General features: G+C 38.9%; 1 protein-coding gene across 11 annotated transcripts in view; it reads left to right on the top strand.

The window, feature by feature from the left end:
- The window catches only part of MSRB3 (methionine sulfoxide reductase B3), a 657,280-nt gene that overhangs the window by 406,216 nt on the left and 227,440 nt on the right, over positions 1–23,624 (top strand). For all 11 annotated transcript variants that reach the window (XM_053716846.1, XM_053716851.1, XM_053716845.1 and 8 more), the window contains one exon: positions 4,934–5,011. In XM_053716846.1, coding sequence (XP_053572821.1) covers positions 4,934–5,011 — 78 coding nt within the window. The remainder of the gene's footprint in view (positions 1–4,933; positions 5,012–23,624) is intronic.

The raw sequence follows: 23,624 nt of genomic DNA, 5'->3' as shown, positions 1-23,624 counted from the left end.
CCTCAAAATGCCTTTAAATACACCCCTCACCACACCCACAATTCAGTTTTACAAACTTTGCCTCCTATGGAGGTGGTGAAGTAAAGTTTGTGCTAAGATTTCTACATTGACATTCTCAGCATTTTGAAGCCTGATTCCTCTCAGAGTACAGCGAATGTCAGAGGGATGTGAAGGGAGTATCACCTATTGAATGCAATGGTTTTCCTCATGGGAGATCTATTTCATAGGTTCTCTGTTATTGGTCGTAGAGATTCATCTCCTACCTCTCTTTTCAGATCGACGATATACTCTCATATACCATTACCTCTACTGATAACTGTTTCGGTACTGGTTTGGCTATCTGCTATATGTGGATGGGTGTCTTTCGGTAAGCATGTTTTTTTATTACTTAAGACACCCCAGCTATGGTTTGGCACTTTATGCATTTATATAAAGTTCTAAATATATGTATAGTACTTATATTTGCCATGAGTCAGGTTCATGTATTTCCTTGTGCAGACTGTCAGTTTCATATTTAGGGAAAATAAACATATTAAGAAATATTTTTCTTACCTGGGTTTTAGTCTTTCTTTCAAATTGACTGCATTTTTTCTTGAAAATTGCGGGCAGTACTAGGTCCGCGGGTGCGCCAAATGCTAGACTTTATTGCGTCATTTTTGGCGCGAGAATGTTTTAGCGTGAAAAGTATGTCCGTTGATGCAAGTTCGTAATTTCCGGCATCGTATTTGACGCCGAAGCCTTACACACTGTTGCGTCGTTAGCCATTTAAGAAACCAAAGTCAGCCCCTAAGTCCGCATGAAGGTGCGGTCCTTATTCCAGCTCAGCTGGTAGGGGTCAGATTAAGGTTTTTCAAAGATATTTGGATAAATTCTGTCCAAAATCAATGGATTCAGAGCATTGTCTCTCAAGGGTATCGAATAGGATTCAGAGTGAGACCTGAATCCTATTTTTCTCTCACGCATACCAGCAAATCCAGTAAAAGCTCAGGCTTTCCTGAAGTGTGTTTCAGACCTGGAGTTTTCAGGGGTAATCATGCTGGATCCTTTTCAGGAACAAGGTCTGGGGTTTTATTCAAATCTATTCATTGTCCCAAAGAAAGATTCTTCGAAAATGAGAAGACTGAGCAAGTACCAAGATATCGTCCAAATAAGGAAATACCAAAACCCTGTTCTCTGATTACAGAAAGAAGGGCACCGAGAACCTTTGAAAAAAATTCTTGGAACTGAGGCTAGGCCAAACGGTAGAGCCACAAAACTGGTAATGCTTGTCTAAAAAGAGAATCTCAGACACTAAAAGTGATCTGGATGAATCGGAATATGCAGATACACATCCTGTAAATCTATTGTAGACATATAATGCCCTTGCTAAACAAAAGGCAGGATAGTCCTACAGTAACCATCTTGAATGTTGGTATCCTTACATAACGATTCAATATTGATAGATCCGGAACTGGTCTGAAGGAATGGACCTGAAAATTTTGAATCGTTATGTAAGAGTACCAACTTTCAAGATGGTGATTATAAGGACTATTCTGCCTTTTCTTCAGCAAGGACATTATATGTCCACAATGGACTTGCAGGATGCATACCTTCATATTCCGATTCATCCAGAACATTATCAGTTCCTGAGATTCTCTTTTCTGGACAAGCATTACCAATTTGTTGCTTTTCCATTTGGCCTAGCAACAGCTCCAAGAATCTTTTCAAAGGTTCTAGGTGCCCTACTCTCTGTAACCAGAGAACAGGGTATTTCAGTGTTTCCTTATTTGGATGATATCTTGGTACTAGCTCAGTCTTTACGTTCTGCAGAATCTCACATGAATCAACTAGTGTTGTTTCTTCGAAAACATGGTTGGAAGATCAATTTAACAAAAAGTTTCTTGATTCCTCAGACAAGGGTCACCTTTTTAGGTTTCCAGATAGATTCAGTGTCCATGACACTGTCTCTAACAGACAAGAGATGTTTGAAATTGGTTGCAGCCTGTCGACACCTTCAGTCTCAGTCATTCCCTTCAGTGGCTATGTGCATGGAAGTTTTAGGCCTCATGACTGCAGCATCAGACGCGATTCCTTTTGCTCATTTTCCCATGAGACCTCTCCAGCTTTGTATGCTGAATTAATGGTGCAGGGATTATACAAAGATATCACAATTAATATCCTTAAATCCCAATGATCGACACAGCCAACCTGGACTGTGATAACTACAGATGCAAGTCTTTCAGGTTGGGGAGCTGTTTGGGGATCTCTGACAGCAAAAGGGGTATGGAAATCTCAAGAGGCGAGATTACCAATCAATATTTTAGAACTCCGTGCAATTCTCAGAGCTCTTCAGTTTTGACCTCTGTTGAAGAGAGAACCATTAATTTGCTTTCAGACAGACAATATCACAACTGTGGCATATGTCAATCATCAGGGTGGGACTCACAGTACCCAAGCAATGAAAGAAGTATCTTGGATACTTGCTTGGGTGGAATCCAGCTCCTGTCTAATCTCTGCGGTGCATATCCCAGGTGTAGACAATTGGGATGCGGATTATCTCAGTCGTCAGACTTTACATCTGGGGGAGTGGTCTCAGATTGTTCAGATGTGGGGTCTTCCAGAGATAGATCTGATGGCCTCTCATTTAAACCAGAAACTTCCCAGATACCTGTCCAGGTCCAGGGATGTTCAGGCGGAAGCAGTGGATGCGCTGACACTTCCATGGTGTTATCAACCTGCTTATATCTTTCCGCCTCTAGTTCTTCTTCCAAGAGTGATCTCCAAAATCATCATGGAACAATCGTTTGTGTTGCTGGTGGCTCCAGCATGGCCACACAGGTTTTGGTATGCGGATCTTGTTCGGATGTCCAGTTGCCAACCTTGGCCACTTCCGTTAAGGCCGGACCTTCTGTCTCAAGGTTCATTTTTCCATCAGGATCTCAAATCATTAAATTTGAAGGTATGGAAATTGAACGCTTAGTGCTAAGTCTTAGAGGTTTCTCTGACTCAGTGATTAATACTATGTTACAAGTTTGTAAATATGTCTCTAGAAAGATTTATTATCAAGTTTGGAAGACTTACATTTCAGGGTGTTCTTCTCATAAATTCTCTTGGCATTCTTTTAGAATTCCTAGAATTTTACAGTTTCTTCAGAATGGTTTGGATAAAGGTTTGTCAGCAAGTTCCTTGAAGGGACAAATCTCTGCTCTTTCTGTTTTATTTCACAGAAAGATTGCTAAACTTTCTGATATTCACTGTTTTGTACAGGCTTTAGTTCGTATTAAGCCTGTCATTAAATCAATTTCTCCTCCTTGGAGTCTTAATTTGGTTTTGAAGGCATTACAGGCTCCTCCTTTAGAGCCTATGCATTCTTTGGACATTAAACTACTTTCTTGGAAAGTGTTGTTCCTTTTGGCTATCTCTTCTGCTAGAAGAGTTTCTGAGCTTTCTGCTCTTTCTTGTGAATCTCCTTTTCTGATTTTTCATCAGGATAAGACGGTTTTGCGGACTTCATTTCAATTTTTACCTAAGGTTGTGGATTCTAACAGCATTAGTAGAGAAATTGTTGTCCCTTCCTTGTGTCAAAATCCTAAGAATTCTTTGGAAAGATCCTTACATTCTCTGGATGTGGTAAGAGCTTTGAAATATTATGTTGAAGCTACTAAAGATTTCAGGAAGACTTCTAGTCTATTTGTTATATTTTCGGGTCCTAGCCTCTAGGAAAGGTCAGAAGGCTTCTGCTATTTTCTTGGCTTTTTGGTTAAAGCTTTTGATTCATTCAGCTTATTTGGAGTCAGGTAAGACCCTGCCTCAGGGAATTACAGCTCATTCTACTAGATCAGTCTCCACTTCGGTGGGCTTTTAAGAATGAAGCTTCAGTTGATCAGATTTGCAAAGCAGCAACTTGGTCTTCTTTGCATACGTTTACTAAATTCTACCGTTTTGATGTATTTGCTTCTTCAGAAGCAGTTTTTGGTAGAAAAGTTCTTCAGGCAGCTGTTTCAGTTTGATTCTTCTGCTCATGTTTTAAGTTTTTCTTGTCATTAAAAGAATAAAGTTATAATTTGGGTTGTGGATTATTTTTTCAGCGGAAAATGGCTGTTTTTTATTTTATCCCTCCCTCTCTAGGGAGAATTGGGTATTGATATCCCATACGTCACTAGCCAATGGACTCTTGCCAATTACATGAAAGAAAACATAATTTATGTAAGAACTTACCTGATAAATTAATTTCTTTCATATTGGCAAGAGTCCATGAGGCCCACCCTTTTTATGGTGGTTATGATTTTTTGTATAAAGCACAATTATTTCCAAATTCCTTTGTTGATGCTTTTTACTCCTTTCTTTATCACCCCACTACTTGGCTATTCATTAAACTGAATTGTGGGTGTGGTGAGGGGTGTATTTATAGGCATTTTGAGGTTTGGGAAACTTTGCCCCTCCTGGTTGGATTGTATCTCCCATACGTCACTAGCTCATGGACTCTTGCCAATATGAAAGTAATGAATTTATCAGGTAAGTTCTTACATAAATTATGTTTTTTTCCCAACAATTTATTTTTTCCATTGACTTCTATGGGGAATGTGAAAAAGGCGATTGAGTTTGAACGATCTCGGGTGTTAGGTTTTTTTTTTTTCACTTTTTTTTTCTCCATTCTTCTCTAGCGGGGGAATATACGCTAGCGCAAAATGTTTTTTTGGAATTTGTAATACGAACGCAACCCGAAAAGTGCGAAAATTAAAATCCAAGCAGAGTTTTTGCTTATGCAAAAAAAAAAAATGGGTTTTATCGCAATATTTACTAATGGGACATCTTGGTTGGGGCTCACGTTTAATTTAGCGTTGTCTAATGGTTACAATATTGTGACATAAATTATACTTAGTTTATAAAAATATTACTAATTTGCTATTATAATATCATTGTATTTGTAAACTTTTTTAAACTTATTTTTTAGTGCCTTTGCTGGAGAGTACACACACAATAAAGCAGATGGAATATACAAATGTGTTGTATGCGGAACCCCTCTTTTCAAGTAAGTAAAAATTATTTCCCCTGAAGAAAAAATAAACAAACTTTAAACCTTTGATTATTTTTCTATATTCCTTTAAAAGCTGATGTAAAGTGAACAGAAACACTAATAGTTACATAACATACTAATATAGGGGCAGAGCTGCCAAAATAAATTACTCTTAATTTAATATACCACTAATTTATGTTAAAATGCGGTTGAAGTATGGAGCTTGCCTGTGTTATGCATGATTAACCTTTACAGTAAGTTGTAGTCCACTTGGAGAGAAACAAATTTTGTGGAGATTAAGGGCCAGATAATATATGGAGTGGAATTTAACGCTCCCACTTGCATGCTAACTCTGCTAGAAGTAAGCTTTTTGGGCGCGTATGGTAGCAAGTTAAACGTAAAAAAGTTTTTGCTCATGTGCTAACCCAATGCGCTCAAAAAAGCTAAACTTAGAATATCGCACATGCGTTAATGTATTCACCCATAGAAGTAAATTAAGTCAAAAAAAGTGAAAAAAAGCCGAAAAACCTACATGCGGCGCAACCCGATCACATGTTCTCAAGTGCACTAACCAGACATGAAAATATGAATATTTCAACATTAAATTTCAAGTTTTAGGATGAGCCAGCAAGAACAGGCACTGGAAGAGAGAGGGGGCAAAAAACATACCAGTACACAAGCAACAGCCAAAGAATCCACAAACTTACATTTAGGATATCCAGGGTTTAATTAGATTTATGTGACTAGACCCCAGACCTCATACTACAGGAACTTTAAAAGATAGCACGCACTATAGCCGACACCACCTTCAGCAAGCTGGCCACAGAGTAAGGGAAGTGACTCTAGATATGGGCTCATCTGTGAGCCTCTTCTCATTCTGGATCCTTTTCACACCTTCTCTTTCATAAGGTATTTGACTAGAATGAGGTCTAAAATGTATACATATATATAGGACATATGTGTATATACTCTAATTGAAAGTTTGGAAAAAGTAAGAAGAATCCAAGAAATAGATAGCATTGGGATAAAACAAAGGGATAGAGAGAAGACAGTCTTCTCCAGCACTAAATTATTAACCGTTTGTTACCAATACACCTTAAGGTTAAATTTGAATACAAAAATGGTAATAGTCAGTGGATTGCTACAAACTAAATACCAATGTAATGCTAAATGCAAATAATTTACAAAAAACAGCAGCAGTGAGTTAATGTAATATAACAACAACACAAGTTATTATAGCCATCTAAAAATTAGGCAAAATAAGTTCCAATGATATTGGAGTCCAGAATTGAACTATACGTATAATGGGGGTCCCCTTTGTAAAACAGTGGAAATCGGATAAAGCACAATCCCTCCTGGGGAATATCTTCCTATCCAAGTCGCAAGTATAATATTTCTGTATGACCCAGTAACACATATATGTTTAGAATTGTGATTCCTGTATGTCCTCCATACAGCCACTTGTAGCAGAGCTCATATAGTACTCACTCAGGTTGTTCTCAGTTTGCTTATAATAGTTCTCAATGGAGTGCATTCACACACATACGTCAGAGGTGGCGGATGAGTTAAGTAGACCGCTGCTTCTTAACTTAAGTTTCAGGGAAACCTATTGGGGTAGATTGCAGCATCCGCTGCTTGTTAAATCTACCCCCAGATCTTTACTCTCGCTAACATTTTTGGTTGTGTTTAGCACCCATTTACTTTCAACCTGTAATGCGTGCACAAGTTAGCCGATATTGTGTATTATTGCCTATGTGCATACATATGTATTTATGTGTTTATATGTGCATACTAGTCCTAAAGCCAGTTTTTTTTAAGTACCTCGGTTCCAACCCTTGCTCCCTCTCTCTCCCCCCTCTCTTTTGAGCTCTCTCTCTCCCCGATCTTTTGCGCTCTCCCCCTCTTTTGCGCTCTCTCTCTCCCCCTCTTTTGCTCTCTCTCCCCCTATATATATATATATATATATATATATATATATATATATATATATATATATATTATATATATATATTATAATAATATATGTGTGTGTGTGTATATATATATATAGATAGATGATAGATAGATAGATAGATAAAAAGATTGGTTTAAAGGCGCACAACTAGACTGGCCTTAGTTCTCAATATATTTAGATAAAAGTTACCAACAGATTTCTTAACGATATATAACCCTTCTTTGCTATTATCATAGAGCTGATGGTTAGAGGGGAAGATTATATTAGTTTCCTATACAAAAATAACTCAGAAAACACAAATGTTTCTAATTCGTAGTTACAACAGGTCTATATAGATACAGTATTATTATTATTATCTTCTCATCAAAGTGATAAGTCCATAAATAAATAGTGTTCCTTATGCAGAAAAAAAAGCAGTCCCAATACGTGAATATAATTATTCTCAGAAAATCGGAGGGTAGATCGTTCAAATTCAAATGCAAGGATAGTTGGTGTGCCCAAATCTCTGTGGTATAGGTTAAATTCCTACTTACTATAAACTATCTCAATCCAAATGAGGTAAGTGCCGCACAACTAGTTAAGTAGAGAGGCCTCTTCAGACCGCTGATAATCCGCTGCTCAGGAGACCTTTTACTTCAGTCCCTTCGTTCCTTGTTCCCCCTCACACATGTAATGTTCTCATTGAGAACGCCCGGAATGTAGCTGCTGTTTCTCTAGTCCCTTGTTGCCTTCCATCTTCCGAGCGCAGTCCCGGCTTTATACACAGTATTTATATGCACAAAGGTGTATGCAAGTGCGTGCTGGCTTTGGGTGCAGTGTGTTTTCTACACAAGGCAGGATGGTGGCTTGGAAGATGTTTGTTGAGTCTCGTGTTCCTTGCCATTTCTCAGCAATGGAGGATCGCCATCTTCCCTGCTTTTTTTTTATTTTTCTCCTCCTCCTCTCTCCTTCACTGGCTGCTGCTCTGCAGCTGCAGATGACCTGAAAGATCCGTCTCTCTCAGTGAGTGTGTATTTGTGTGCATGTGTCTCTCCCTCTGAATAATTAGCAACCAGAAGGGAGAGGGAGCGAGCGAGAGAAGCTTTGTGTGAGGAACCCTGTCTTACTTGTCTATGCTCCTCCTCCTAGTATTGTTTGGGAAGGAGGGTCAGGTTTTGTGTATGAGCTTTAACTTTTTGTTCCTACTTGTCCACCGCTAGCTTGACCACAACACTAACTTCTGCCCAGCCTCAAGCGTTATGTGGGCTTTTTTCATAGAAGCTTACAGGGTTTTCTATTGTATATCTACACGTTGCCTGCTTTTTTTAAAGGCTTCGCGCACCCCCTGGTGCTCTTGCGTTTCATGTGGTAGTAGAAGATTGTCTTCTCTCGCTCGCTCCCTCTCCCTTCTGGTTGCTCATTATTCAGAGGGAGAGACACATGCACACACATACACACTCATTGAGAGAGACGGATCTTTCAGGTCATCTGCAGCTGCAGAGCAGCAGCCAGTGAAGGAGAGAGGAGGAGGAAAAAAAAAAAAAAGCAGGGAAGATGGCGATCCTCCATTGCTGGGACCTGGCAAGGAACACAAGACTCAACAAACAACTTCCAAGCCACCATCCTGCCTTGTGTAGAAATCACACTGCACCCAAAGCGAGCGCCCACTTGCATACACCTTCGTGCATATAAATACTCTGTATAAAGCCGGGACTGCGCTCGTAAGGAGCAGGACAACAAGGGACTAGAGAAACAGCAGCTGCCTCCCGGGCGCTCTCAATGAGACCATTACAAGTGTGAGGGGGGACAAGGAACAAAGGGACTGAAGTAAAAGGTTGCCTGAGCAGCGGACTATCAGCAGTCTGAAGAGGCCTCTCTACTTAACTACTTGTGCTGCACTTACCTCATTTGGATTGAGATAGTTTATAGTAAATTTGAATTTTACCTATCCCACAGTGATTTGGGCACACCAACTATACTTGCATTTGAATTTGAACTATCTACACTCCGATTTTCTGAGAATAATTATATTCACGTTATTGGGACTGTTTCTTTCCTCTGCATAAGGAAACAATTTATTTATGGACTTATCACTTTGATGAGAAGATAATAATAATAATATATGTCTATATACGCCTGTTGTAACTACGAATTAGAAATAAAGGAATATAGTATATAGCAAGATGTTTGACTAGAAAGAGCTCCAATGTGTATATATATATATATATATATGACTAAAAAGAAGAACATTTACAGCGCTAAGTGTAATAGATTGATCCTTATAGATCTCTATGAGAATAAAGGATGTCGCGTGGTGCTGCCCAACAAAACCTGCCAAATCACCAATAGGGTCCCCACCGCTAAAGGTAATAAGTCAAAAAATGTGTATGGATAAAAAGGTTTAAAGGCACACAACTAGACTAGCCTTAGTTCTCAATATATTTAGATAAAAGTTACCAACAGATTTAACGATATCTAACCCTTCTTTGCTATTATCATAGAGCTGATGGTTAGAGGGGAAGATTATATTAGTTTCCTATACAAAAATAACTCAGAAAACACAAATGTTTCTAATTCGTAGTTACAGCAGGTCTATATAGATACAGTATTATTATTATTATCTTCTCATCAAAGTGATAAGTCCATAAATAAATAGTGTTCCTTATGCAGAAAAAAAGCAGTTTCCTATACAAAAAGAACTCAGAAAACACATATTTAGCCCTTTTAAAAACTTTTTGTTAATATTTTAATGATACATTTTTATTAAAAAGTTATATATATATATATATATATATATATATATATATATATATGTGTGTGTGTTTGTAATACTTTATTTTAATGTCTTTTTGATGTGTTTTGATGTGTTTTGTGTGAAAAAAAATAAAAAAATAACCCTTACACTTTAGGTCTCAAGCCATACGAAATATTCTAACATGGTTTTGGCTTTCACTCTAGGTCACTGGTTTTCAAACCCCTGTTGGGGAGGCCTGAGGACAGGTTTGAAAACCAGTGCTCTAGAGCAAACTATAACTTTCAACTTGTAATATGAGCACAAGTTAGCGCAGCTGTGAAATCCATTTAAAGTATAGGTTGTGCTAGAGCAATGTCGGCCAAGCTAACCATTCTCTGGTAAACACAATTTACTATGGCGAGTAATATCAAGTTGCTTGCATGGGTTTAAATCCTATATAAAAGTCCATTTAAAGTTTTTTCCTTTGAACTTTTATATACTGTAGATTTTTTGATATGGTAAACTATAAATTTACTGCCTGTATTATTTGCTTTAGTATTAAATGTAAAATTCCTCTTCTGATATTTCATTGTGGCATAATAATTATAGCTGATAAGAACCATAGGACCAACAAGTCTGCCAACATTTCATATAAAGTATATGCTTAGTTAGTTCATAGGGTTGCCATATGTGTATCCCAGGCATTCTTTAAAGTGATGGTAAAGTTTAGCCGACTCGGTCACACCATTGGTTAAATTTTTAAAAAATAGCACTACTTTAATTCATCAATTTTTGAAATTAGTTATATTTAAAACTGTTTTTACCTTTTAAATAGCCTCCAATCCATTTCTTCCTCCGACCGCCATTTTGTCCAAGTGATTGACAGGCGAGTCATATTCCATACACCAATGATCATTTCCCCCCCAGGGCGTTCTACCCATTTTGGTCAACGTCACGTGATAGTTAAGTGCATGCTTTAAACCCGCAATAGCCCTGTTTCTTCCTCATGCTCGTTCATGAGATGCGCATGCACTGGCGGCATCATCATTAAAATCTTGGATACAAAATACATTCTTCATCGATTGTGATCCAAGTAGGTACTACAGCTAGTAACATAGCGTACTTATGCAATCAAACATATTATTTATTAGATTTCGTTCAAATAATTTAACAGCCAACGACTTTGACGCATGCACAGTTTATATCGCGATCGTGAACACGCTTTGGAGTGACTTAGAGAGCGGGTGGGACCACTGGAGACATCACATCGGGAAACAAGAAAGTCGGGTTAGGGAGGAGTCGGCAGTGGAACGGTAGAAATTTTAAAAACGATTTATTTTAATAACAATAGTAATAATTTCAAAATAATGTTAGCGACTGCATTAAGAGACTATTATACATTGCATTGCGGTGGTGGAATAACTGTAAACTTTACCTTCACTTTAAGGCCACCACAGGGTTTGTTTTTATTACCTCTAATGGAAGTTCTTTCCATGAAATAACCACCCGTTCTGTGAAGAAGTGCTTCCGTGAACCTGCTACCCTTCATCTTGAGATAATGACCTCTTGTTCTGGTGTTGCTCTTTTTGTGGAAAAAAAACTTACAGCCTCAACATTATTATCCCTTAATATACTTTAAAGTTTCTATCATATAACTATTGCTATCCCTTCTCTCCTCCAAGCTATGTATTAACTAGATCTTTTTTATATCATTGACTAATACAAATAGTTTTTTACCAATGGTTTGGATTGGCTTAGAACTAGAGAGAAAAAAAATCAGTTCTTTCTGATAGGTCGGAATGAAAGCCGAGTGGCACTTTTTTTGCTGCATGATTCTTTTAAATTTTTTTTCTGTAACATAGACACTTGTTGCTCAGTCTAAATTTAATTGTAATAGCATTTCAGAGAAAAAGAGGAATTAATAGTTGCAGTACATCAACCTAAAACAGTGTGATCTGGCCCAAAGACAAATTGTGTTGGGTCCCATTAATCCATATAATAGGAAGCAAATCATGTAGTACAGCTGTGAATTTCCTAATAACATTAGTGCTATCTTTTAATGTCATGCCTGAAATAAAAAAGTATGACCGAATGAGAATAGAACTGACAGTGCATGAAATATGTTTATAAAAATGTTATAGTTCTAAAATGTAGCAGCATCTGGTGCAATGACCTCATCACATCGCAAGTAGTTGTCACCACAGATGCCACCTCTCACATTGTGAAAATAAGCTGAGCAGCTGAAGCCAGTGTTACAGTGTTTGCAAAAACTTTGTTACGCTCATTAGGACTTTCTTGCAAACTCTGAATATGATTTTTTTCCCCATTTTTTTGGCACTTGTTAGTTTATTCTTAATGAATGAACTTTCATTCACTGAAAAGTGTATTACACAGATAAACAGCCTTTTTAAAAAAAAAATTAAATGACATTTTATTTGACGTCCCTGTTGGAACCAATTGACAGAAACAGAATACGTAAAACACAAAATTAAATCATCCATACTATGTTCAATTAAAGGTACATGAAACTCAAACATGTATTCCCCATAAAGGCCAAAATTAAAAGTTAAGTGCAATTGATAGAGCAGGGTATGAAATATATGTTGATTATTTAAAATAAAGGTGTTTTAAAGGGATATGGTATATGACAAGGTGTTGTACTGGGAAGGGCCCACACATACATACACATATAAATGTTAATTTCTCCAACATTGGTGTGTCCGTTCCACGGCGTCATCCATAACTTGTGGGAATATTCTCTTCCCCAACAGGAAATGGCAAAGAGCACAGCAAAAGCTGTCCATATAGCCCCTCCCAGGCTCCGCCCCCCCAGTGATTCTCTTTGCCGCTCTGAACAAGTAGCATCTCCACGGAGATGGTGAAGAGTATGTGGTGTTTAGTTGTAGTTTTTTATTCTTTCTATCAAGAGTTTGTTTATTTTAAAATAGTGCTGGTATGTACTATTTACTCTGAAACAGAAAGAGATGAAGAGTTCTGTTTAATAAGAGGAGTAAGATTTTAGCAGCAGTAACTAAAATCAATTACTGTTCCCACGCAGGACTGTTGAGCTGAGAGAACTTCAGTTGGGGGGAACAGTTTGCAGACTTTTCTGCTCAAGGTATGACTAGCCATTTTTCTAACAAGACTGTGTAATGCTGGAAGGCTGTCATTTTTCCCCTCATTGGGGATCGGTAAGCCATTTTCTTAGACTTAGAAAGAATAAAGGGCTTATTTTGGGCTATTAACTGGTGGACACTCTTAAGGGCTAAATCGATTGTTTATTTAAGTTATTTTTGCAAGTTTGAAGTAATTTTCACACTTTTATTGTTTGGGGAACGTTTTTATCGCCAGGCACTAGTTTAGACACCTTCCCAGTCAGGAAGGGCCTTTCACTATAGTAGGCAGAGCCTCATTTTCGCGCCATTATTGCGCAGTTTACTTTTGAGTACAGTGCATGCAGCTGCATGTGTGAGGGTCTGGTATCCACTGAAAATGTTCCTAGAAGGCTTGAATTGGGTATCGTATACCCCCCTGGGATTGGTGAAGTCGCAACAAAGGCTGTGGCTGGGGACTGTAGTGGGGTTAAAATTGCAAACGGCTCCGGTTTCAACATTTTAAGGGTTAACAGCTTAAATTGGGGTGCAATATTTTGAATGCATTAAGACACTGTGGTGAAAATTTGGTAAAGATTGGATAATTCCTTCATAGTTTTTCACTTATTCAGTAATAAAGTGTTGCCCTGTTTAACATTTAAAGAGACAGTAACGGTTTTGGTTTTAAAACGTTTTGTGTGCTTTATTAACCAGTTTTAAGCCTGTTTAACATGTCTGAACCTTCAGATAGATCATGTTCTTTATGTATGGAAGCCAATGTGGTTCCCCCTTCAAATATATGTGATAATTGTGCCATGCGTCCAAACATAGTAAGGACAGTACTGTCACAAATAGTAAGGTTGCCCAGGATGATTCCTCAGATGAAGGAAGTAGAGATAGTTCTACATCATCTCCTTCGGTGTCTATACCAGTTATGCCCACGCAGGCGACCTCTAGTACTTCTAGCGTGCCAATGCTTGTTACTATGCAACAATTGACTGCAGTAATGGATAACTCCATAGCTAATATATTATCCAAAATGCCAGCATTTCAGAGAAAGCGCAATTGCTCTGTTTTAAACACTGTAGAGCAGGAGGGCGCTGATGATAATTTTACTGTCATACCTCACACCAGTCTGAAGTGGCAGTGAGGGAGGGTTTGTCAGATGGAGAAATTTCTGATACAGGAAGAATTTCTCAGCAGGCAGAACCTGATGTTGTGACATTTAAATTTAAATTAGAGCATCTCCGCGCATTACTTAAGGAGGTGCTATCTACTCTGGATGATTATGACAATCTGGTCATCCCAGAAAAATTGTGCAAGATGGACAAGTTCCTAGAGGTCCCGGTGCACCCTGATGCCGTTCCGATACCATAACGGGTGGTGGACATAGTGAATAAGGAGTGGGAGAAGCCAGGCATACCTTTTGTCCCTCATCCTATATTTAAGAAATTGTTCCCTATGGTCGACCCCAGGAAGGGACTTATGGCAAACAGTCCCTAAGGTCGAGGGGGGCGGTTTTCTACACTAGCCAAGCGCATGACCATTCCCATTGAGGACAATTGTGCTTTCAAAGATCCTATGGATAAAAAATTGGAGGGTTTGCTTAAAAAGATTTTTGTACAGCAAGGTTACCTCCTTCAACCTATTTCGTGCATTATTCCTGTCACTACAGCGGCGTGGTTCTGGTTCGAGGAACTGGCAAAGTCCCTCAGTAGGGAGACTCCGTATGAGGAAGTCATGGTCAGAATTCACGCACTTAAGTTACCTAATTCCTTTATTTTAGACGCCGCTTTGCAGTTAGCGAGCTTAGCGGCGAAAAAATTCAGGGTTTGCAATTGTGGCGCGCAGAGCCAATTTTCGTTCCTTTCGCAATTTCAGGAACGGACACGGCTTCCAACTCTGCAGCCTCTAGACAAGAGGGTAACGCTTCCCAGACTAAACCAGCTTGGAAACCAATGCAAGGCTGGAACAAGGGTAAACAGGCCAAGAAGCCTGCTGCTACTACCAAAACAGCATGAAGGGGTAGCCCCCGATCCGGGACCGGATCTAGTAGGGAGCAGACTCTCTCTCTTTGCTCAGGCTTGGGGTTTTACTCAAATCTATTTGTAGTTCCAAAAAAGAGGGAACTTTCAGACAATTCTGGATTTAAAATTCTAAACAAATTTCTCAGAGTTCCATCGTTCAAAATGGAAACCATTCGAACAATTTTACCTACAATCCAGGAGGGTCAATTTATGACTACCGTGGATTTAAAGGATGCGTATCTACATATTCCTATCCACAAAAATCATCATCAGTTCCTAAGGTTCGCCTTTCTGGACAAACATTATCAGTTCGTGGCTCTCCCATTCGGGCTAGCCACTGCTCCAAGAATTTTCACAAAGGTGCTCGGGTCCCTTCTAGCGGTTCTAAGACCAAGGGGTATTGCAGTGGCACCTTATCTGGACGACATTCTAATCCAAGCGTTGTCTCTTTCCAAAGCAAAGGCTCATACAGACATTGTTCTAGCCTTTCTCAGATCTCACCGGTGGAAGGTGAACGTAGAAAAAGAGTTCCCTGTCTCCGTCGACAAGAGTTCCCTTTTTAGGAACAATAATAGATTCTTTAGAAATGAAGATCTTCCTGACAGAAGTCAGAAAGTCAAAGCTTCTAAACGCTTGTCAAATTCTTCACTCTATTCTGCAGCCTTCCATAGCTCAGTGCATGGAAGTAGTAGGGTTGATGGTTGCAGCAATGGACATAGTTCTTTTTGCTCAAATTCATCTAAGACCATTACAACTGTGCATGCTCAAGCAGTGGAATGGGGACTATACAGACTTGTCTCCAAAGATTCAAGTAGACCAGATGACCAGAGACTCACTCCGTTGGTGGTTGTCCCAGGATCACCTGTCTCAGGGAATGAGTTTCCGCAGACCAGAGTGGGTCATTGTCACGACCGACGCCAGTCTATTGGGATTCCCTGCTCAGGGTTTATGGTCTCTTCTCCCGATCAACATCCTGGAACTGAGAGCGATATTCAATGCTCTCCGGGCTTGGCCTCAACTAGCAAAGGCCGGATTCATAAGATTCCAGTCAGACAACATGACGACTGTAGCTTACATCAACCATCAGGGGGGGAACAAGGAGTTCCTTGGCGATGAGAGAGGTATCCAAAATCATCAAATGGGCGGAGGATCACTCCTGCCACCTATCTGCAATCCACATCCCAGGAGTAGACAACCTGGGAGGCGGATTATCTGAGTCGTCAGACTTTCCATCCGGGGGAGTGGGAACTCCACTCGAAGGTGTTTTGCCCAGTTGACTCAATTATGGGGCATTCCAGACATGGATCTGATGGCGTCTCGTCAGAACTTCAAGGTTCCTTGCTACGGGTCCAGATCCAGGGATCTCAAGGCGACTCTAGTGGATGCATTAGTGGCGCCTTGGTCGTTCAACCTAGCTTATGCGTTTCACCGTTCCCCTCTCCTATCCCAGGCTTGTAGCTAGGATCAAACAGGAGAAGGCCTCAGTGATTCTGATAGCTCCTGCGTGGCCGCGCAGGACTTGGTATGCAGACCTGGTGAATATGTCATTGGCTGCACCATGGAAGCTACCTTTGAGACAGGATCTTCTAGTACAAGGTCCATTCGAACATCCAAATCTAGTTTCTCCTGCAGCTGACTGCTTGGAAATTGAACGTTTGATTTTATCCAAGCGTGGGTTTTTCAGATTCAGTGATAGATACTCTGGTCCAAGCCAGAAAAACCTGTGACTAGAAAGATTTACCATTAAATATGGAAAAGATATATCTGTTGGTTGTGAATCCAAGGGATTCTCCTGGAGTAAGATTAAAATTCCTAAGATCCTCTCCTTTCTCCAAGAAGGTTTGGATAAGGGATTGTCAGCGAGTTCTCTAAAAGGACAGATTTCTGCTTTATCTGTCTTGTTACACAAACGACTGGCAGCTGTGCCAGATGTACAAGCTTTTGTACAGGCTTTGGTCAGAATCAAGCCTGTTTACAGACCCCTTGACTCCTCCCTGGAGTCTAAATTTTAGTTCTTTCAGTTCTTCAGGGGTTCCGTTTGAACCCTTATATTCCATAGATATCAAGTTAACTATCTTGGAAAGTTCTGGTTTTTTTTTTTACTTTCTCCAACGGTGTGTCCGGTCCATGGCCCGCCCTGGTTTTTTAATCAGGTTTGAAAAATTTCTTTCTCTATACACTACAGTCACCACGGCACCCTATAGTTTCTCCTTTTTTTCTCCTAACCGTCGGTCGAATGACTGGGGGGGCGGAGCCTGTTAGGGGCTATATGGACAGCTTTTTGCTGTGCTCTTTGCCATTTCCTGTTGCGGAAGAGAATATTCCCCACAAGTTATGGATGACGCCGTGGACCGGACACACCCGTTGGAGAAAGTAATTTATCAGGTAAGGCATAAATTCTGTTTTACCTCACCCAGAAGGGACCAGCCTAGTCAAAATTAAACTTTCATGATTCAGATAGGGTATGCAATTTTAATCATCTTTCTAATATACTTTTATCATCAAATTTGCTTTTTGTTTTCTCTTGATATTCTTTGTTGAAAGCTAAACCTAGATAGGCTCATATGCTAATTTCAAAGGCCACCTCTTATCACTATGCATTTTGACAGTTTTTTCACAGCTAGGACAGTGCTAGTTCATGTGTATCATATACATAACTGTGCTCACGTCCCGTGGAGTTATTTATCAGTCAGCTCTGATTGTCCTGAAATGCTAGTCTGTCAAAAGAACTGAAGTAAGGGGGCAGTCTGCTGATGCTTATATACAAGGTAATCACAGAGATAAATGGATTATGTATCTTTTTAAACAATAAAAATTCTGGAGTAGAACTGTCCCTTTAAAGCACTTTTGGCTTTAGCACACTTGGCTTAGCTCGCCTTCTGGTTATCGGGCAAACGAAAGCCAGAAAATGTTTTTCATTTAACTTGTAATATGAGTGCAAGAATAGGGAGCACTATTGATTAAACTTGAGCAGTGTTAAGGCTCTCTAGCACTAATATTTTGTGCTCCTTTGTAATGTAGCCCTAATTTTGCAAGTCTGTTTGTAATGCAGTGAATTAATTTCTGTCAGGGTATCTGTAAATGTCAGTGGACAATACATATATTAGATAAAATAAGTATGAAATCTCTCAAATAGTAAGTTTGAGCATGCTCATTTTATCACTGAATACATTCTGTGTATTCCAAATCTTAGATCAGACATAAGATACATTTCTCCTGATTAACATAGCATCTGAGGACAAAAGTATTTAGAGCTTTGCATAAGATAAGACCAGTGGGCTACTTCAAAGTAAATATTAGCATTTTGGAACCCTCAGATGTGTATGCCCAAGATGGGTAATAAACTGACTAACCCCTGGTGGATAGGCAGTCGAAAGGTCTACAATTTGAGATACCTTTCCAGGATGACCAACAATTTAGATGTCTGATGATTTGTTTTGAAGCTTAATTAGAAAACCCAGTTTAGCTAAAAAAAATGACTAAATATCACCTAGGTGTTAAATTGTCCCTGTTGTGTTGAATCCACAAATTCTAGATGTTATGTCTAGATGAAAATTTAGCCAAGCAGAAACATATATTGCATTGTGGCTGTTAAATTCATTTTAAATGCAACTGGGATAATTTTCAATACTGTATAAAAATGTACAACTCCATGAGGCGCTATCTATCAAGCTCCGAATGGAGCTTGAAGGGCCGTGTTTTCTGGCGAGTCTTCAGACTCGCCAGAAACAGCAGTTATGAAGCAGCGGTCTAAAGACCGCTGCTCCATAACCCCGTCCACCTGCTCTGAAGAGGCGGACAGGAATCGCCACAATTCAACCTGATCGAGTACGATTGGGTTGATTGACACCTCCCTGCTGGCGGCCCATTGGCTGTGAGTCTGCAGGCGGCTGCATTGCACCAGCAGCTCTTGTGAGCTGCTGGTGCAATGCTGAATATGGAGAGCGTATTGCTCTTCGAATTCAGCAAGGTCTTGCAGACCTGATCCGCACTGTCGGATCAGGTCCGCAAGACCTTTAATAAATTGGTCTCCATGGATCTGAGAAATGCATTCCAGTTTTGTAAAAAAATTAATGAATAGCTGCAAATAGATGTATAAATGTTTGACATTTTTAACAGCATTATTTCTTTCATTTCAGACCTCTATCTGGTGTTTCATGCATTCAAAATTTATTAGAAATATGAAATATACTACATTCCTATTGAGATATAATACAAAGCCAGACATCTAAGGGACAAATTGGGATATATTTGCTGATTTTAATAGTAGCTATACAGTAAATTTAAAATATGCTCCAAAGATTTCAGAATACAAACATTTGCAGTACACAAGAACCCAGTCGACCCTATTATAGATGGGACCGATAAGAATGAAAGTTCTTCTGCATCAGGTAACACGGCAGATTCAGGTAACCCGTGGCGAAGCCCACAGATGTGTAATCATGCCAATTTTATGTGTGAAATGGTAGAAACTGCAGGGAGATATTATGCATTAGCTGAGCTCCAGGATTCAGTCTCCAACCCTATCATGGGATTAATTGATACTGGATCTCAGGCAACTATTTTATCCCACAGGTACTACACACAGATAAATGAGCTAACACCCCACAAACCTAAAATAAAAGAATTTGATGGTTCACTAATCGGTGTTGGGGGTGACTCTCTCAAAGTCTACGGTACTGCATGGTTAAAACTAAGGCTAGGGAACAAGGTAATAAGACACCCTGTCATTATAGTGGATCTGCCAACTGATCGTTAATTATTGGTAGTGATCTCCTGAAGCGATTAAGCACCATAATTGATTGCATAAATAATGTAATTTGGTCACAAGTTAAAAGGCCTATTAATTATGAGCGATCCGGTATATCTTGCAGCCGACATAACTGTCACTTGGTGGAAGAAGAAGCCAGATGCTGTGGAGATTCATTTCAGGAATGACTCTATACCTGAAATCACTATCCTACAAATAGATGATCAGGACTCCTTTAAGTGGCTCTGATGGTAACCCCCCTAAAGGGGGGAGGCCACACTTAATACCTTGCAGGAATTGAGAGAGTTAAGGATGATCTATTTATCCCTATGCAAGTGCATGACCTTGGTAAAATCAAATATTCTAAATTGAACGTAAAGCTAGCTACAATAACGCGAAGGTTTATTAGCGCAGATCGCTGAACCTAAAGTGATTAAATATCTTTCTCCCCAAGACTACTGTGTCCACGGCCTGGATGACAGGTCTTAAAGCTATAATTTCACCGCTAAATGTTTATTATCTATCTCTATAGGTAATAAATCAGCAAAGAACCTGTTTTTATTTTAAATACTCCCCATAATCAAATATACATTGGCAATGATCTCTTACATAGATATGCCATACAAATAGATTTGATTAACTCTTGCCTCTGGAGCAGGTTAAGAGGGGACCCAGAAGTATTTCAGAATGAAAATGCCACCCTAAAATCAAACCAGCAAATGCCATATGCTGTGAATATGCAGGTGTCTAACAATGTTATAATCCCTGCTGGGGCTGATAAATTCCTCTTATCCTTACAGGTAAGAGAGGTCAGAAATTAAAAACTTCTGAAACACTAATTTGCCTCTCCCATAGAATACAAAATCTGGGTATAACAATGACCCATACTCCTATAGTAAATATTGGAACTATTCCAATACTTGTTATTGTGCATAACATGACCCCACAGGATATAACCTTATCCAAGGGAACTACCATAGGATATGCACTGGAATCAAGTTATTACACTTTTGGATTCCAGAATAATGTAATTGGGCTAAAACCTGAAGGACACTTAACTGAAGAACAATTATTAGAACAATCCTTTGCATCTCTGCCAGAGGGACTATTTACAATTCAGTCTATTTATCCCTTCAGCTCAGAGGAAGGCATCTGTAAAATTGAATAAGCCTCTCTAGTATTTGATCAGCTGATCAAACAGCAAGAATACCCTGATACCCAGAGTCATGGGGGCAATGTATATTCAAGGGGACCTCACCTCTAGGTTGGAAGAAGCCTATGAAATAGGACAGCCTGAAATCTTTCCAGGATTTCAGCAAATAGTCGAAGAGAAAATATCTTTAGCTAATGGCTGTTCCAGTGATGATGAATGCTGATGGAGTATAAGGATATTTTTGCTAGGGATTCTTATGACTGTGGGACTACAGACTTGCACAATTGCAAGAATCCAAACAGCTCCCAATGCACCACCTGTTTTTGTTAAACAATACAGTCTTCCTTTAGCCTCATATGATTCACTCACAGAAATCATAAGGAACTTGGAAGAAAGAGGTATTATCAGACAGGTGCATAGCTCTTATAACAATCCTATTCTAGGTGTTCTTAAGCCCAATGGACAATGGCGTTTGTGTGCTGACTTAAGACAGCTAAACAAATGAGTGTACATGTCTGGCTCATAGGTTATTCACTGCCATTGATTGTGCACAGGGATAATGGACCATAAAGGTACATGAGGAGGAACAGTATAAGCTGGCATTCTCATTCCAAAAGGTCCAATATGCATTCCAGAGACTCCCATTTGGATACATAAATTCAGGACATGAATTTGCTGTATTCATGCATAAGGCTATGCCTGATGCACTAGAAAGGGGGACCTTATCTTATGTTGATGATGTTTTAATCAAAAGCACAGACTTTGAGAGACACATCACAGAGCTTAAACACGTCCTCAGACAGCTTAAAAGGGCAGGTGTCAAACTATCCCTACAAAAAGCTCATGGTGCCGCACTTGTGTAAACTTCTTAGGACACGAAGTTACTTCTGAAGGGCTAAATCCTCAGAAGAAGAAGGTGGAAGCTATAATAAATTCCAAAAACCGAAGTAACTCAAAAGGAATTGAGATCATTCCTGGGTATGGCAAATTATTCTTGCAAATTTATTGATAATTATGCAGAATTAGCTAAACCACTATTACTTCTTCTAAGAAGGATGTGAAATGGCACTGGACTCAAGAGACAGCCATCATGGAGCTGAAGAGAAAAACTCACTCCAAGCACCTTGCTTAGCGTACCCTGAAGGGGGTAAACCTTTCTACTTAGAAACAGGTTACACAGATATAAGCATGAGTGCTACTCTATCCCCAGTAGAAATAAAATTTAGCGATTGCAAAAAAGCCCTCTTATCTACTGTATGGGCTCTACAAAATTTCCGCAGCTATATACAGGGTGAGAAAATTATTTGTAGAAACGGCCCACCAGCTTTTGCTATATTTGCAAAGTGAGAGAATAAGAAGATGGGAATTTGCCTAATAGCCGCATAACAGCTTGGACTCTTCCTTACAAGGCTGGCCTTTGGAAATTCACTACAAAGCAGAATAAAAAGAATCCAAGTCGCACAGGGCTTGCTTTGCTCCACAGCAGTACTGCTAAGGATCATGGGGTAAGAATTATCAGAAGATGATTTTCTGGAGGAACAATTGCTTTCCCCATATAAAATATATAATGAGGACCATTGTCAGACATTAGGACTAGAGGTAATCACTTTAACTACAAACTGTAGCTAAGTGATAAGTTATTTAGCTGCGCTATCCAAAGATAGCTTAATGAGTGTAGTATACTAATATCTAGGTAATCCTATATTAGCACAACTATATCAAATGTATTTAAAAAAAATGTATTTATTACAATGCGAAAAGACAGAAAATTAAAATCAAATCAATGCAAGCAATATAATGATTAGACCATTTAAATACACACAATAAATGGATAATATGCAGGACATATAAAGCATAACATATAAGCATACAAAACGAGACCAATGGGATGATGTTTGATGAGATGCTATGGTTCCAATGTAATAGATTGTGGCATATGTGGCAAGCCGTATTAGTAAAGCAGACACATTGTTTTAATAAACACAGCGATGTTAGGCAAGGTTAGCGTTTTACTTTTTCTTTCCCAAAATTGCAGTGAGTTGGCCAAAACCGGAAGCCAAGGTGATGTTCCTCTGTGTTTGTTTGTTCCTCAGGCGGCAAATTTCAAACGGTCCCTGTGCTTCCCTGGAGAGATCCAGTTACACAGCTTAGGAGAATGTTTGCGGCAGTCAGTACAATGTGGGCTACGGAAGCCCAAGTAGTCCAGTATTAGAGGTAACGCGTTTCGGCTGTGCGCAGCCTTTCTCAAACTCAATACTGTTGTGAATGGACGATGGTATTTATTTACTCGTCTTAAAGGGATAGATGCACCCACTTTCTTTTTTCCTTTTTTCTTTTCTTTAGTTTGCAGAATATAAATGTGCCAACATATAATAACAGTGCAATTTTGCTATGGGATATATTGTACATTAAAAGACAAAGTCCTGGTAACATATTTTATATAAAGAACAACACATAAAATTAATGGATAAAGAACATCGTTAAAACATCCAAAGAGATGATACCAAATGTAGTATGTTAAAATTACATTGTTTTTGGATAAAGGATCGCACTAATTCTAAGCTTAACCTTCAAATCTTTCTTATATCAAAACTACATGTAGAAAACTTAAAAGGGGAAGTTATTAGATTGTATAGATCATAAAAAATATATTTTAAAACTTATAGAATAGATAAAACTAATTATTTAAGATATTGATAAGTCTTACCTCAGATTACACACTTATCTGCATATGTATATACATATGGATCCATACGTATATCCATATACACATTATTCCTAATAAGTATATTTATTGTTATTATTTTATACTCCTCAATTTCAAATAGTAGATTGAGGTTGAATATTAGGATATTAAAATATTAGGACATTAAAATATTAAAATATTAAAAATATTAAAATATTAAATATTAAAATATAGTACATTTGCTTCAAATTAG

Source organism: Bombina bombina, chromosome 6 (genome assembly GCF_027579735.1).
Source record: "Bombina bombina isolate aBomBom1 chromosome 6, aBomBom1.pri, whole genome shotgun sequence".
Taxonomy (NCBI): Eukaryota; Metazoa; Chordata; class Amphibia; order Anura; family Bombinatoridae; genus Bombina; species Bombina bombina.
Note: the sequence above shows the minus strand (reverse complement) of the source record. Positions and strands in the feature narration are given on the sequence as shown.